This window comes from Rhea americana, unplaced genomic scaffold, assembly GCF_003343005.1.
Source record: "Rhea americana isolate MKP2758 unplaced genomic scaffold, rheAme1 scaffold_79, whole genome shotgun sequence".
NCBI classification, from domain to species: domain Eukaryota; kingdom Metazoa; phylum Chordata; class Aves; order Rheiformes; family Rheidae; genus Rhea; species Rhea americana.
The window spans coordinates 1,995,276-2,011,258 of NW_028186967.1; the positions used below are offsets into that span (position 1 = coordinate 1,995,276).

Sequence of the window (15,983 nt, forward strand, 5' to 3'; positions counted from 1 at the left end):
TTTTCTTTTTTAATAGGTAGCTCACATGACAAAAAGTGAAATCTCTCTTCAAGACACTGCATTTATTGGGCCAGGGCTTCTGTTTTTGGACCAGTACTTCAACAGTTTTGTTGATGAATATATTGTTCTATGGATAGCATTGGTAAGCATTTCCTTTTACATTTGTCTTTTCATGCACAATGTATTTAAAGGAATGGATTGAGTTTTGTCCCTATTACTCTGTTCTACTGTTTAGACTTCCTCCGATTTAAGCTGCCACTGGGGATGGAGTGCCAGGATACGATGTAAACTTATGTTTTGGGGACTGACTGGCTTTCTTTCTTTGGAACAGAGATACAAAAATAACATTACAGATCTTTCTTGTAATTATGCTTTATTTCAGGTGGTTTATTCAAAATTATTCTGCTAAATGTAGATTAAATTTTGCTTATTGGATTTCAGTCTTACGTAAGTAAGTGCTTAGTACTGGTTTCTGGGGGCTTTAGGTTTTTTTTGTGTGTTTTTCCTAGACAAACTAGATCAGTCTATATAAAACTCTTAAAATGCCTATAAAACTTGGATAGACTGAGTAAAGTATAGTTGAATTTATAGTAGGGACAATTTTGAAAGATATTTCTGCTTTTAACTTGTTTTATTTTGTTCTTTTTAAGTTCATATCCTTGTTTGATATGCTGAGATATGCCACTGGTGTATGCCTGCAGATTGCTGCTCATCTTCATATACATATCTTCAAAATTTCATCTCATCAAGCTCCTGAACAGGTTCAAAACCATAATGACTGATTAAATAGATCAAGGAGACGAGGAGAAGCAGTCAGGGGAATGTTGAATGAAGCAGCCTCTCTTTTTGGGAAGACAGATTAAGCTTTTCAAGAAAATAGACTATGAGAAAGCTCACTGTCCTAGATTATTACCAGATGTGATATTACTAAATACAAAGTTGTGCAGATTTTATTGTGATTAATATTTCTGAACCAGGATGCTCCCTGTGTTCTAGGCACTGCAGCTGTTACTTAGTATCATGAATACTGTGGTCAAAACCTCCTGTTAAAACAACTTTAATTCTGTACTTCTGTTCTGGTACATGTAGACTGCAGCCCAAAGTGCTGCCACTCAGAATTCTAAGAGGAGTTTGACTTTTCCATAGACCGAGTAACTTCCTTGCATTAGTTTCTGAAGTCTTCTTAGAACCTCTGTGACGTTGTAGTCGGAGGTATTGATAAATCCRATACTGCATTGTTAAGACTGATAGAATGAGGCATCCATGAGGTAAAACTAGTAGGTAATGCCTGTCCTGATAATTCAGTACCTTTTTCTTTAGAAATATTAGGATGAAGGAAACACATATCAGAACAACTCCTCTATTTCCAAATACTGTTACGAATGCCTTTAGTATTCATTCTCTAGTATCTAAGTATAATATCCTACTGCTACTAAATGCAATTGTAGCTTGCATTTTTTTAAGGCCAGTTTTTGGTTTTGCAGTCCTAATAATTTATTTGCCTCATTGTACTACATATTAGCTACACTGCAGGTAGCTGGGTACTTTGAGGACATTATCTTTACCTACCCTAACTTGTATCTGTGAAACTGAGCAAATGAATGACTGTTTGATAAACTTACATGACTGTGACTGTTTGCTTGTGACTGTTTAACTATGAGAATACAACCCACCCATATTTAATTTTCTCTGAAGTCTGTTTGTTATCACTGTGTTAGTTTAGCCTTGTAATTTAACTGCAGCTGTACTTTATCCAAACAAAACTGCGAGGAATTAAGATCTAATGTATAGAAACTGTCTAAAAGTATAAAAGTCAGGTCCAGTATCAACCCCTGTCCTTAAGCTAGGCACATTATGTTATCTGATGGCTCTGTTCTTAAGGGCTGTTTTTAAGGTTCTGCACTACTTGCTGCTGTTGCCATTAGAGAAAAGCTGAATAAAAGTAACTACTTGTCTGTACCAGCAAGTCATTATCTGCAAAACAAATATGCCCTAAAAGCTTGAGTTTCTTTTTTAAAAGATACTAAACGTGGTTTCTGTAAAATGCTGTTGAATATAGTGTTCATCATCGTCACTTCCACTTGCTGGTTTGTAGCTGAGATGTGAATTCATAAAAATCCTTCTTCAGCTGTAGAATCCTTCTACAATAAAGAATGCTATAATTTGTTTTTAAAAAATTACCATTACAGCTGCATAGCTGCTGCACATTATTCCCCCCCCCCCCAAAAAAAAAAAAAAAAAAAAAAAAGAACTTAGAATGGTGTGTTTTCTGCTAAGTGTGGGGGCAGGGTGAGGGAGATACCATCCACAGTAACTATCTACCCACCATGTTCCTGCATAAGAAGGCTATATTCATACACATGAGGGCTAATTGTATCAGTTACTGCCAAAGAAATAGCATTTCAAGTGAGTAATACAGACTAGGAGTTCAGTCCCCATTCCAGAGTCTGACTACTCCTGTTCAAAGGTGGGAAAGACAGAGCATGTACAAGCAGACTTAGCCTACACCCTGACAAACAAAAGGGAAAATAGTAAAGGGTAGGAGAAGATGTAGGCTGCTTTCTAAAGTGAGGCAGTTTGGTTTTCCAGGATGCTGGAGAAATCAGTGTCTAGTGTCTACCAGGAGTAGGTAAAAGTAGTTTAAAAGATACAGTTGAGGCATCTGGATGAAAGAAAACTAATGCAGAGTCAGTCAGAAAACTAAAAATAGGAAATACGAGGATACCCTCATAGTAAAGATACCAAGCCAGAATCACTAACCGTATTTCATAGCATCATCTAATATCCTTAAAAGGCAGAGATAGTACCACAATTACAAATTAGCGTAGTTACTTGGTTACCCATCGCATGCCATCAATATCCTAGAAATACATGCTCTGGTTTTGCTCCTTCCCTGAGTCTTAACTGCTCCATACTGGTTACTCACTCAACTTCTGTTGCAACCTAACAGCTAATTTTATCTAAGTTAGCTATCGTTAATCTGTCTTTCTAAACTGGGCAACTGAAAGCAGATGATTTGATTCTGGAATATAAGTGCTAGTAAACTGCAGAGGAGAGAATCTGTATGGACTGTTTTTSGAAATATATTTTTAAGAAAAAACACCACATTTTTGTGCAGGGGTACATATTGGGCTTTTGTATTGCAGCATATTGGAATCCAAGCATTAAATATTACAATACTACTAGGTATTTCAGCCTACCTAAAGGCTTTCTTTAGAAACAAACTGTGTGTACACTAAACTGGTTGTTTTAAATGTTATCAGTGTACTGTAATGCAACAGATGAAAGATAAAGCATTTCTCCTTAAAACCTAGGCCTCTCTAAATTGCTAGTCACTTGAAACTGCAAGAATGAATATTCCATGATATGGGTTGTAATAGCTTGTACCAAATATATGAACTAGATTACTTCAGCAAGGGGCTGCAAGAGCTATATGCCCCCAAATGCATGTAGTAGTATTTAATTATGCTTATTTAAGCAATGTCATATAAAACTGTAATACTCAGCTCCTAATTCAATTAAAGAAATCTTGCCTTCTGGACAAATTATTACTAGTAGGAAACTAGGAACTGCTGTAAAATATTAGAAAGCATAGCACAGCAAAAGACTAAACAAAGTTTACCTTAATTTACCATAATATACATTATTTAACAATCTTACACAAGATGTGTCATACTTTAAGGAACTTTTATAACTTCTGATAGGGCAGGCTAAGTGTTGAAACTATGAAAATTTTAAAATTCTGTAGCTTTGGAAAAATACTTCTATTCGCACAATATACCTAAAAGCCTAAAATTATTGTGCAAAATCTGTGTAATATAATTAATTTTGCCTGTGGTTCACAACTTGGCATTAAAGTGAAACAATTTAAGCAGTCTAATGGTAATGAAAATGAGTGTCAAGTAGTTAAAGACTAATTGGGCAGACAGAAAATGGTTTAAAGTTTGGTGGGTTCCTCCCCCCCCCCCCAAAAAAAAAGTGAATTTACCAATACACTTTCTTACAACATTATCAAACATGAGTTTAGAATAATACATGAAACCATTTAATAGGAACTTTACAACACAGAAATTTTAACATACTTCTTTACGGCTAATGCCTATACTTGTATCATGTTGCTTAGGTAGAAGTTGTTTCTCCACTGAGCCATCAGAATAACATGGACTGAAGAGACTTGCGAACAGTTGCCATCTCCTGCTGTTGCTGTTACAAGAAAAGGCGACAATACTGAATAAATGCCTTACCAAATCTGATTCCCTGAGCTAATTAAATGAGTATCAAATTATTCTTACAGAATGTTCTATTTTTGCATTTAACTGACTTTTTATAAATCCAATACTTACGGTGTCCATCATAATCTTCTTCTGCAACATAGCCATTTCTTTGCGAAGTTCACTTTGTGCACCAGCTAGAAGACTTTCATTGTTCTTCTCCAGCTCCTCCATGCTCTGAAGTTATGGATAAACTTAGTTTAACACTTTCACGTTGAGCAGTTTCAATTAAAAAAACAAAAATTATGCTCCAGTCTACATTCCTGTTTAAACAATATAGATGCTGTGAAGAAAACAATCATCTCCTTCACTCAGCATCTTTGACACTTCAGTTAGTTAGTATCCTGCACTTCAATAAAGATAGACAGAGTTCCAAAAAAAAAAAAAAAAAAAAAAAAAAAGACAGACATCTGCAGACATCTGTCAGAAATGATGGAGGTACAATTTAATTCTCAGTTTAATACAGTTAATGACAAATTTGGAAGCTAAAAGTAAACAATAAAAGAAAATGTTAAATCTCCTCCCTTTTGCATACTACTCTTCAAATGAGCTAAAGTGAAGCTCACTGGCTATCTTTCCTTTCATACATAATGTTGTACCTAACTTTATGCATGTGCTTTGACATGTTTTTCTTGACTTGTATTTAAAGTTATTTTTATTATTTGAGGCTTGATTTCTACATTTTGATCTTCTCAGAAAAAAAAAGTCATAGAAATACCTGAACTTCTGTTTGATTTTGCATCTTTGATGAAGACATTGTGAAACAGTTATTTATTTTCATATTTTTGTAAAATCATCTGTAAATTTCAACTTTATAAAACAAAGAATTGCTCTATTTTGAATTACTTTTCAAAGCTGCCTGACTTGAAAATAACAGACCTCACAGCTAACTGAAATTTCATGTTGCAAAAAAGAAAAGTTAGTGGGGAAATGAACAGAAATTAAAGTTTTTCAGAAACTAAGMCCTGAACCTACTCTGCCTCTGTACTTGCTACAAAAACAAATGTCTGAAAGTACTACAATTTTTCCTCTCAGTTTAGATTTCTAATAACTCAATTAGAAATAATAGGGGAAGGGAATTATAAGAATCAAGTGTTTTCTTAATTTAAAGTAACAGAAAAAATATGTTTTTAGATAACAAAAGTCAAATTATTGACTTATTACTCAAAGTCACTTTCTTGGCTGTCTAGTATGTTAGCTGTTTTGTAAAAAGAACTATTAAGTTTGATAATAATAGGAAAAATAATTTGCATTCAACATAACAGATGTTGCTTGTCACTTAAGTAAAAGAACAAGCAATGCAGGCTTAGGCTTTTACTTTTAAAATCTACATTAATACTTGATTAACAGGAAACATTTTTCAGATTTGATCAGGAAAGCCATTATCAATGGCCTTACTTCATCCATATTTGAAGATCTTCATACACTAAAATGGTAGATTAGAAAGCAAGAAGAAAGTATATATTTTAAATTTATCAACTACCTTGTGTTTAGTGGGCAAATAATGATTAACTAACTGTGAAATACATGTTTAAAATATAACATGCTCTRTGCATACCATCCAAAAAAACCCACGGTATTTGTAGGGAGTGCCAGCAAAACCAAGAAATATGCATGAAGCAATAGGGAAGTTAAACAGGACTGATTATATAGCCAACCAGCTGGACAGCTATCCTGATTTCACCATATACTGTTATTTCTTACTTCCTGTTGGTATCTTAGTGAATGTTTACCTTTAGTATTAAGTTATAGAAAGGAAAATTCTTTCTAATTAGTATTTCTTAGGAAGGAAAGAAGGGAACTGTAACTGAGCAATTTTATGGGCTTTGTAAGTTAYATTTTAAAGGGGCATTTCCCTTGCAAGACGCAGCAATAGCTAGAAAGATTAATGACAGATGGCTTTGCTTTGGTATCTAATTCTTATTATGGGGGATGCTAGTCATAAAAAGCAAATAATTACACCTTAGAATTTATTTTTAATAGATTGTGAAATTTCACTTCTTTAAATATCAGTTTTCTTAGCAAAAATCTAAGAGACAAAACAAAATCCTGTTTGACTAATGCGTAATCTTCAAACTGGCACAAAACTGAGTTCTATTTAGAAAGTAGGCTAGGGTTAAATATTTAAAACAAGTGAGCCTATTAGATCCCTGCAAGAACACATTCAACCATACCTTTTATTAACTAGAGGCAAAGTATACGCAGGCCTAGAGAGAACACGCCATGTTCTGAACAAAACAGGGAACAGTACTAACAACATAACATGAAGATTCGTGCAAGGCTGTTATTCTCCTTAAACAGATTTTGTAAAGGCTGAATTAATACAGCTTTAATAATTGATATGATAAAGATCAGCTGCCTCGAAGAAGAATGTACTATACCTTTAAGAACTGCTCATACAGCTGCTTAATGGTTTTCAGTCTCTGACTCTGCACTATTCTTGCCTGTTGAAAAACTTTTTGTTGCTGACGAAACATATTCTGAAGCAGAAGCAAAAAGATCTTACTAGTTGACCAAAAGCAACTGGACAGTAACACTGACATCATTTGTCAGAATCAGTAATTCTGCCTTCACTGCAAGTCTGGGTCCTACAGTCTAGCTCTCTGCTGCAACATCCACAGAGATGAGGGAGGGGAATAGTAGATGAACGGGGGTTACATGGACCCAGCAGAGATTTATCTGCTCTGGTCTTGTATTGAGGTTTGCTTCTATAATTTTCCAAGTGTTTTTGTATGCCTAGGCGAAATACCTTGTAGTTRTCCTCGTTCTTATTAATGAAGGACTAAATGCTGGATAAAGCCTTGAGTGACCTCTGAGGTCCCTTCCAACCTGAATTATCCCATGATTCTATGGGGATTGCTATCCAGCTTGGTTCTCAAGAGTTGCCCAGGGAAATGTGCTGCCCGTGGAACAGCAAAACTTGCAAACGTGTTGGGAGTACAAGTACAGGAATGTTCTGTGATTACATTCCACAGTAGTTTCCATCCCCCTTTAGTCATCACATTCTCATACGTTTGTCATACACAGGCATTTTTAAAGAATGCAGTGCAGGCTAAAAGACAACTACTTGCCTGTACAGTTCTACATTCATCCTCTCCTCCCCCAGCCCACAGTCTATGGATGCACAGAATCAACGCTTCTCTCCTCCATAATGGTCTTGGCTTTCACCAAGCCATATGCTGGCTTAGGGCACCATTTATTCCCTTTTATAAATTTAACAGTAAAGTACTACAATCTCAGTCTTCACCTCGTCACTTTCCCATATATTCCAAAACTTAAACATTTATGGTTTGGAATTCACGAAACCTAAATGAAATACTTAAGAGGCAGACAATCTTATATTACGTTTGAACTCCATAAAGTATTTTTACATTTCTGAACTCTTGGTATCTGACCAGCACTATTYTCTGCTTGTGCATACACTGTAAAATACATGCCATGCTGCAAACTCACCGCTAGTTTTTCTTCCTGTTCCTCTGCTTTCTGCACATCTACATCCCATTGCTGAAATAAAGTCAAGAACTGCTGGGAGTACTCATGATTGAGCTTCTGCCTATAAACAGACATTAGCCGTAAGTATWACAAATGCTATGAAGAATTAGAAGGGAAGCTAAAAGTCTACATGTATGAAGTAGAMTATCTATACTATACATTTTTCCTATCATAATAAAAGGAGATGGCATAGATAAGGCAAGATGATGTTTTGATATCTGGCCCTAACTGAATGCTGTATGTTTTGAAAAGCTAAACRCACACACATGAACACAGAACTCTGACTGAACATGATTTATATACAAATAAGGAAACAGCACTCTCATGCAGTGATCAAGTTAAAAAAAAAACATGACAGTGAACTTCTTTTTCTAACAGAATGTTGGCTTGTCTCAGATTTACTATATCTTTCTAATCCAACTACAGATCATGGCTTTAGCACAAGGAGATTTTTTAATAAAATCTTGTGAATCATCAAGATAAGTTAGCTCATTCATTAGTTCATTATGCTCTAGCTCACCTATGTAAATTTTTATCTTGTTAATATAACTGACAAATATATTTTTATATATATATATAAAAGCAAGACATTTACAAACAGCTAAGTTTCAGTTTTTATCTGTATCATTTTTCAATTTGTTCTACCTGTAGTATCAGATGTAATAGTAATTAAACATGCTGTAAGAGGCAAGAGTGACATTATATAGAGTGAAAATTGTTTACAATGTTTGAAAATAATTTTTAATAAAAAAAATTGAGCATTTTTCAAGTAGAATCAAATAGAAAAATTCCAACAGAAGAAATAAAAACATTTTAAAAAGACAAAAATTTTAAAGGMCATTTTTCATAAAAATAAAATAGTAAACTCAGCCAGATAAGGTACCTTGCTCTCTAAATTCCAAATCTTAAATTTCTTCAGTCAAAAGAGAAAGTGCTATCCTAAACTGTTATTGAMAATTTAATGACACAGACACAACTGGAGTCAAAAGAAACAGCAYTTGACTAGATATGTAAGTAGGATATAGCTTGTATGTAAGATGATGTAAAAACTATCTCGTAACACAAAAGGGAATTTGACTTCACATGTTTAAAAAGCCTGGACAAATGTTACCTTTGCTCCTGCTGTGTTTTCCAAACATGTTCAATTTTCTGGTTACTGGTTTTGAGTGAGGCTTTGGTATACATTTCTAATCTTTTCCTTTTAGCTAGGAGAGCCTTGTTAATGTCAGCTAGATTAAGACAAAGAATATTTAGAAATTACATGTACCAAGACACATGCATTTTATTAAAGGATGWTGAGGCTCTTTGGAAAAGCATACAAGGTGCGTTCTAATGGACAATACCTAATGTGTTCTGGGCTCCTGAGTGCTCCTTTAAGAGCTTTGTTCCACCTGCTCTTGGCACTGGTTTCAGTACTGCTTCCCTAAGTCTCCAGAGACCCTACCCAACTCCTGGCTTCCAGCATTGCAATGGCTCTTTGCCCGGCCCCACTGATCACACTAGCACCTGCTTTGGATCCCACCTTTCCCAAGGGCCAGACCCAGCAGGCCCCACCATGCCTGGACTCAGCATTCACTTCTTTCACTTTGGGCAGGACAGCCGTGGGTACAATGTCATGTTTGTGCAACTGTCCAGCAGTCTGAGTCCAGCGTAGCTGCATTTCTTCCTTTATATACATTTAAATTAGTTCCTTACACACTGAATCTTGTCATCTTCTACTGATTATTATGATCCATGATGAGCTTCATCTATACAGTAAGTACACACACATGCTTAAAACATTTGGAGATTTCCCAGTCTTTTAAGTTCTCTTTTATTCAAAGCTAGAGATGTCTTGCACAAACCTGAGTAAAGGCATCCTGCTCTTCTCTAGTGTTCAACAATGTTTTAGTTACACCACCAAAATCTTCATTAATTTAGCTGCATGACAACACTACTAGCTCATAATTTCTAGACCTTCACAGAATTTAGTTATGCTAATACTTTAATGCTTTGTCTAGGAAAATAAAAGTAACCCAAGTGTTTTGGAGAAATATTCAAATTACTTAAGATTTCAGAAATAAATTAGAAGTATATGATCACTATCACTATCAATGTATTGACGAATATGAACAAATGACAAACTATTTCTCATACTTCAGAATCTCTGAGTACTTTTCTAAAACTATGCAAGTTAATCARTTAATATGGCTGTCTCAATTTATATTTGGAGATTTAATAAGCAAGTCATAGCTACCTCAGATTCAATACATAAAGCAATTGTTTTTCCTTTTTGCTGTAGATATCAGGAAACATCTGCTGAATTTGTCCCTATAATTTGTTGAGGCATCTGCCACTGCTAATGCCAACCTTGTTGGAAAGCATCCTCTCTCTAATTCAGTATTTTTTTCTTACTTTTATTCTATCTTTGAGTCTTCAGTTAAAAGCAATCATAGCTTCTTACTATTAAACGTTGAAATCCTCTTCCTATTATAGATTGCTAGATCTGCAACACCATTCTAATATTTGCCTTAATAGCACAGCCTCAATCCACAGATTAATGAATTCCTTGCAACTCCTCTTTCACCTTAAGATCTGCATGCAAACAAAGACTGTGTATGCCATTTATTCACACATATGACAAAATTATCAACAAGCTATTAAGGAGATAACACTAGTATTAAGAAGTTTTCCTTTCCTTCCACTGCTTTTTGCTAATTTATTACATTATCTCTGACTGTGTACTATAAATTCTTTACCAGTAAAATGTGTTTTCTTCTAAACTGTCAGCTATCTAGAATTCAACTGGATACCTGAAGTAAAGCCATCTGAGGATTATACTTAATGAAGACTAAATTAAAGTGATGTACATAAATATATGGTGATACAAACAAATCTCTCCACAATCATCACCTGGTGATCAAGACCATTTAGCCTCAATCTTTGGCTCTGCGRGAATCTTGCATTATTCTTCCTGATCGCTGAAATTCCCTTTTGTACTGAGTTCCTATTCTCTAGATTTATGAAGCTGTAAAGCAGATTACTAGCTCATTCTGTACCATAACTATATTCTACAACCTACAGCCATTCTTTGTCTAGATTTTGAAGCATTTGTTCTACTTCGCCACTTCTCTTTGTATTTACATGCCTCTCGTTTCTTACTCCACTCCTGCAATCCCCTATTTCTTCCRTCTACCTCATTGTAATAACAAATTGAGAGTGAGAACAGCATTCTAACTCATATTGTCCTATCTCTCTTAAATATAATCACTGCCTCTTAAATATTATCTTTAAGGATCATTTTTTCTAATTACAAATAGGATTGAGAATCAAAAGCACTCATGCCTTTCTCCCTTTATAATTCATCTGTACTGATACTTGCATCTCCCTTTACATGTAGTTATTCTGTTCTTTCCCTTTCCTTCTGCTCTATTTTTTTTTCCTGGAAAGTGGCTGTAGCCAATGTAAATCTTGAAAGTTAGTTTTGTGAAAAAGAATTATTGCCAACTYTGCAATTTAAACATGAACCATGTTTTAATTTATTAGAATGTATATTTACTTACCTCCAAATCGTTCCAACATATTCTGCACTTCACCCCTAAAAAATATTGTTTAAAAATTTATTTGCCTGTTTTCTGCACAAATTACTTCAGAATAAGACTTGATGGATACTTAAAACTTAATCTATTTTTTTACATGCCCATTACCTGCACACAATTACAGCGCTGCTGCTGTTCTACAAGATAAAAAATTACAGTTTTACTCCTCTCCCCCTCCTGCTAGAGTTCTGTTTTTAGACTAGTTTGTTTTTTGTTTGTTTGTTTGTTTGTTTTTTGATTTACAGAAGTCTATTAACTTACTCCCCAAGAAAAAGGTATTATTAAGCCTTTGGACAGTCCTGAGTGAGGAAGTATGGTAAATATGAAGGTTCATTCCACATACAGAAAATAGAAAATGTAATTGGAACACCAAATGAAGTCTAGCAAGTTTAGCATGAGACAATAACCAAAAATCCAAGACAAAAAATATTAGGGTTGTTTCTATAGCAGTTTTAAGATGCGTACACCACTGTAAGATGGTGGTACAGTAACAGACAAATACAGAAAGACACTGTAGATATCACATTTGTTTTCATCAACTAAAAAATAAATCCTGTATCTTCAACTTAACTGTTCTTAACCTTGCTTAAAAAAAAAAAGTTTATATTTTTTCATTATTTTTATACTGTTCACATTTCCTGTAATACTTGGATCATTTAAAGTACTGTTAATAAYATCAAACAACTAAGATCAGAGAGAAAAAATTAGTGAAAAAAATCAACAATTTTTTTCATCTTTTGAAAGAAACAYAATTTGGAGAACTCACAAATACTTATTTTTTCACAGATGTTCTAAAGTATCTACAAAGAAGCTGTAGAATTGATTTTAATGTCAGTTTTTCTTTCCGAACTACTGCTAATGTATTACCTGTCACCTGATTTTTTTCCTGAACTGAATTAAATGTTTAAAGAAAGTAAAATAAGCATACTGAATAACTGAAATTAGTATCTAAGACTTTCTTGTTCATTTTGAAACAAAGATATTCTAAACCTTACCCCACATCATCTGAAACCACATGAGGAGTCACCAAGGGTCTTTTCTTCCCATGCTTGTCCACCACTGGTATTTCACCTTAATATAAATTTTAAGACAATTTACAAAAATCTTGTATTTCACAGAAGATCACTTGAATTATTAAAARTATAGTTACTCTTCTGCAACCTCACTTCTCTGAACACGTCTTATGTGTCAGCTCTCATCCATTAGGCATGCTAAAACACATGTAGCTCCTCAAACTTTGAATCTGATGTTGACAGATGGCCATAAATTCTTCTGGAAGCCTAGATTTGAGCTGACAATGCCATGAGCTCCCCTAGGCTGGTCTCAACCAGTTTTAGTTTCTCAATCCACTGCTACACAAATATGCAAACTCACAACATACTGAAAGGTAAACAACATTCTGAAAGGTAAAAATAATTAAAAAAAGGAAAAAGACAATCTGTAAGAATTTACATTCACTGCAAARTACTGAATTTTTGTGCTCTGCCACTTAAAAAAGCAAAACTGCAAATATATTTGTTTTTTCTAAAATATAAACAATTTCCTCAGATGTCAAACTTCCATTACCAAAGGAAAAAATACTGATTACATCCAATTCAAACCAAAAACATGTTACCCAAAATATAAAACATAATACAGATATAAACATATGTTTGTTTGACATGGCATATGTTAGTGTGCACAGCCATAGAAGCTATCCTGAAAACAGCAACTATGTAGCATGAGGCAGCTCAGCTATCCTTACAAGAAACTACATTGGAAGGCAAAAAAAAAAAAAAAAAAAAAAAAAAGGAGAGATTTTTCCCAATTTCAAATTCTGTTCTGCAACCCTTCTGTTCAAGAAGTTGTAGGAATGTACACTTTGATCCATTTAGTATCTAAAATAAATCAGATACTTTCACCTCTGCTTAAGGCTTTGTTATTTGCCCATAGAATTTACTCTCTGTAAGTAAAAGTCTGAGCATATCAAGAAGAGGAAAAAAGAAGATAAAGCCCAGAGATGCTTGCTGGCATTTTGAAAGACAAAACCCCAAAGAGGTGGAGTTGCCTCAAACTATGCAAATACTATCTTTTGGCGATTGAGAACTGGATTTTAAGGAAGGTTCACACTTCTCCCAAAATTAAAAAGGAATCTGCTGGYTGGTTCTCATGTCTCTGCTTCTTCCTTGTTCTTTTCTTCTGTTCAGATTCTTCCTGAAGTATTCTTAACCTTTTTCCTTTAAATTTTCACCACTAACTTTAGCACTGCCTCCTCCTTTCCCTGCCAGTATAACATTMCAATTACCCTTCCTCATCCCGGTAGAGCTCATCTTGCATTGCAGTGACCACTCGGTGCTCCATACAAGCTAGCAGAGCTTTTTTTCCTCTGCTCTGTCCTCTTCTCTCAATATTAAATGCAACCAGATGATAAAAAGATATYGCATTGAAAAAAGGTAACAAAAACACATATCATCATCTTATTTTAAGACACCACCTGTAAGTTTAAGAGCTTTCTTCTCTTACCAATCAAAGCCACATTAGGAGACTGTCAGAAATACTATGAAACACGCTTGATCAGGCTTTTGCTTACACAGAAATATCTTCATTTTAATTCATGGTCAGATATATCATAAAATTCATATTTTCAAAAAAAAATCTAGTTGATAAAACACCTTCTCTAATATCTTCCTCAGATCCACTCAGCTCTTTTCTTTCCTCTTGAAAGTCATAGGCAGGTATGGCTTGATCTTCCTGCGCTGGTTTACCAGCTTTTCCTTGATGCTTTCTTCCTGATGGTGCCATRTTGAGATTTTCTTCCTACTAAAACAATATGCTGTATTTGTTACATAACTTCTCCTACAGTACTTTAAAGATAAATATGCTTTGACTCTTACAGTGACTTATACATCCTGGTAACAATCTCCATCTGTAAGCATACTGAAGCAGTGGATCTGGTTAACTTTTGAGGTAATCCACAGGATTAATCATTTTTAACATGTATTTAAGAACATGTTAAAAATACCAGGACTAGTAGGAACACACCTGATTCTGCAAAAAAGCAAGGAAGTAAATTATATAACATGATTCTGCATTCCGTTCCATGCTAGGTAGACAGATATACACACACAAGCAATTTTTAAAAATCTTGGTCAAGATAATTCAGAAAATGAATGTAAAACTAAATTTGTAGCTATTATGCCTCTAGTTTCCACATTTGTAATTTATTTTTTTACTAATTAAATACTATCCTTTAAAAAATACATTTACTTACTTTAGGAATTCTCGTTCTYGTATATACTGTGTATTTTTACATATATTTACGAAATAAAATATCTGTTGGGGGGGGAAGTATTAGTTGTAATCATTATATGTGTAAATGACAAAATAAAAACATTTTTCCTTTTTCCTTTTTTTTTTTTTTCTTTTTTTTTTACCAACAACAAAAATAATACAGAAATATAACAGAAAGCATCATGATACAGAGCTCCTGTTAAAATATTTCTTCTCTTATGGAAGTACTTAATCAGATAACAAGAGATACTAAGCATTTCAAGTTAATCGTTACACGGCACATATTTTAAAAAATCCTGCCAAAACAACAAGGCTACTTGGAAGAGGAAAAGGGTAAGCAAAAACAAAACAGAACAAAACAAACCAGTTTTAAATACCCTGTCTTCCAAACTTGAGTCTACTGAGCAAGGCATGATACCAAGAGTGGATAAACTTCTTGTTCTACACACAATCCAAAACAGCTGGAAACATCAATGTTATTTTCCAAAAGCCTGGGCAAAGATAGTTCTGAAAACTAACTTCTCATACAGATAATGCGAACTTCAGTAAAAATCTTATGAATTTCCAGGACCTTGAAGTTCCCCTCAACATTAACAGCTGTATCTCATAGGCTGGAATGTCCTATTCCTGTCTTGTGAATTAGCAGCCTGTACCTAGGAAAACATCAGTCTTTTACCTTTTTAACCATAGACTACATGGATACATACAACAATCACGCTATGCTGCTAAGGAACACTGCTTTTTARTATACAATTTTTTCTATTCAATACTTTTTCAGTGTAGTTTGAAGCAAAGATTTTACAAGCTTAGTAAAAGTTTCTCTGAAAAAAGCCTGAAGCTTGTTTTTAAATTATTGACTGAAGGATCAAAACCCCTTGCATTGAAAATATCCTCAAATAAGAGGAAATTTAGGACAGCTCTAAATTTCTCCTGACCAATACTTTGATTTTCAGCTACTGCAGGTGTTGAGAACGTGATTTAAGGTGGAAAGGACTGGTAAGGCGCCTGACTCTGTCTGGTTGCACTGACAGAAAAACCTCCCGACCTCCTGAACTGCAGGCATGAGAAGAAAGGTATTTACTTGCAAATTTATCGCAAGCACAAGACACCCACGTTGCTTTGTACTGGATCTCAGTTCACCAAGCACAAACTCCGCAGCCCCTTCCAGGCACTACGGCTTTAGGCAACCCCACATCCCCACATGGTCTTCACCCATCCCAGCTACTTTCTTTGACCGATTCAAATCTCCTCTACCTGCTGCCTATTTAATGAGGCTTTTTTTGTGTGGTGTTTTTTTTTTTTTTTTTTCCCTCCAGAGAAACCCACCTCCCTGTTTCTCTCTGCCGGGGAAAATAAACAAGAATTAAGGCGA

At 34.6% G+C, this 15,983-nt stretch overlaps 2 protein-coding genes across 7 annotated transcripts in view; one reads left to right on the forward strand and one right to left on the reverse strand.

Moving 5' to 3' along the window:
• Positions 1 to 4,261, forward strand: part of CHPT1 (choline phosphotransferase 1) — a 22,803-nt gene extending 18,542 nt beyond the window's left edge. The window contains exons 7-9 of the mRNA XM_085322625.1: positions 17 to 142; positions 651 to 761; positions 4,124 to 4,261. Coding sequence (XP_085178751.1) covers positions 17 to 142; positions 651 to 761; positions 4,124 to 4,168 — 282 coding nt within the window. The 3' untranslated portion in view covers positions 4,169 to 4,261. The remainder of the gene's footprint in view (positions 1 to 16; positions 143 to 650; positions 762 to 4,123) is intronic.
• On the reverse strand, positions 4,122 to 15,983 carry SYCP3 (synaptonemal complex protein 3). 6 transcript variants are annotated; one of them, XM_085322632.1, is made up of 9 exons: positions 15,938 to 15,983; positions 13,993 to 14,137; positions 12,337 to 12,412; positions 11,306 to 11,340; positions 8,875 to 8,992; positions 7,725 to 7,824; positions 6,653 to 6,751; positions 4,344 to 4,448; positions 4,122 to 4,203 (listed from the first exon to the last, which is right to left on the reverse strand). In XM_085322632.1, exons 2-9 carry the CDS (start codon positions 14,120 to 14,122, stop codon positions 4,150 to 4,152), a joined length of 717 nt encoding a protein of 238 aa, XP_085178758.1. In that variant the 5' UTR covers positions 14,123 to 14,137; positions 15,938 to 15,983; the 3' UTR covers positions 4,122 to 4,149. The 6 variants fall into 6 exon arrangements, with proteins under 6 accessions (XP_085178758.1, XP_085178754.1, XP_085178757.1 ...); XM_085322628.1 differs by lacking the exon at positions 15,938 to 15,983 and having other exon boundaries at positions 13,993 to 14,352; XM_085322631.1 differs by lacking the exon at positions 4,122 to 4,203 and having other exon boundaries at positions 4,278 to 4,448.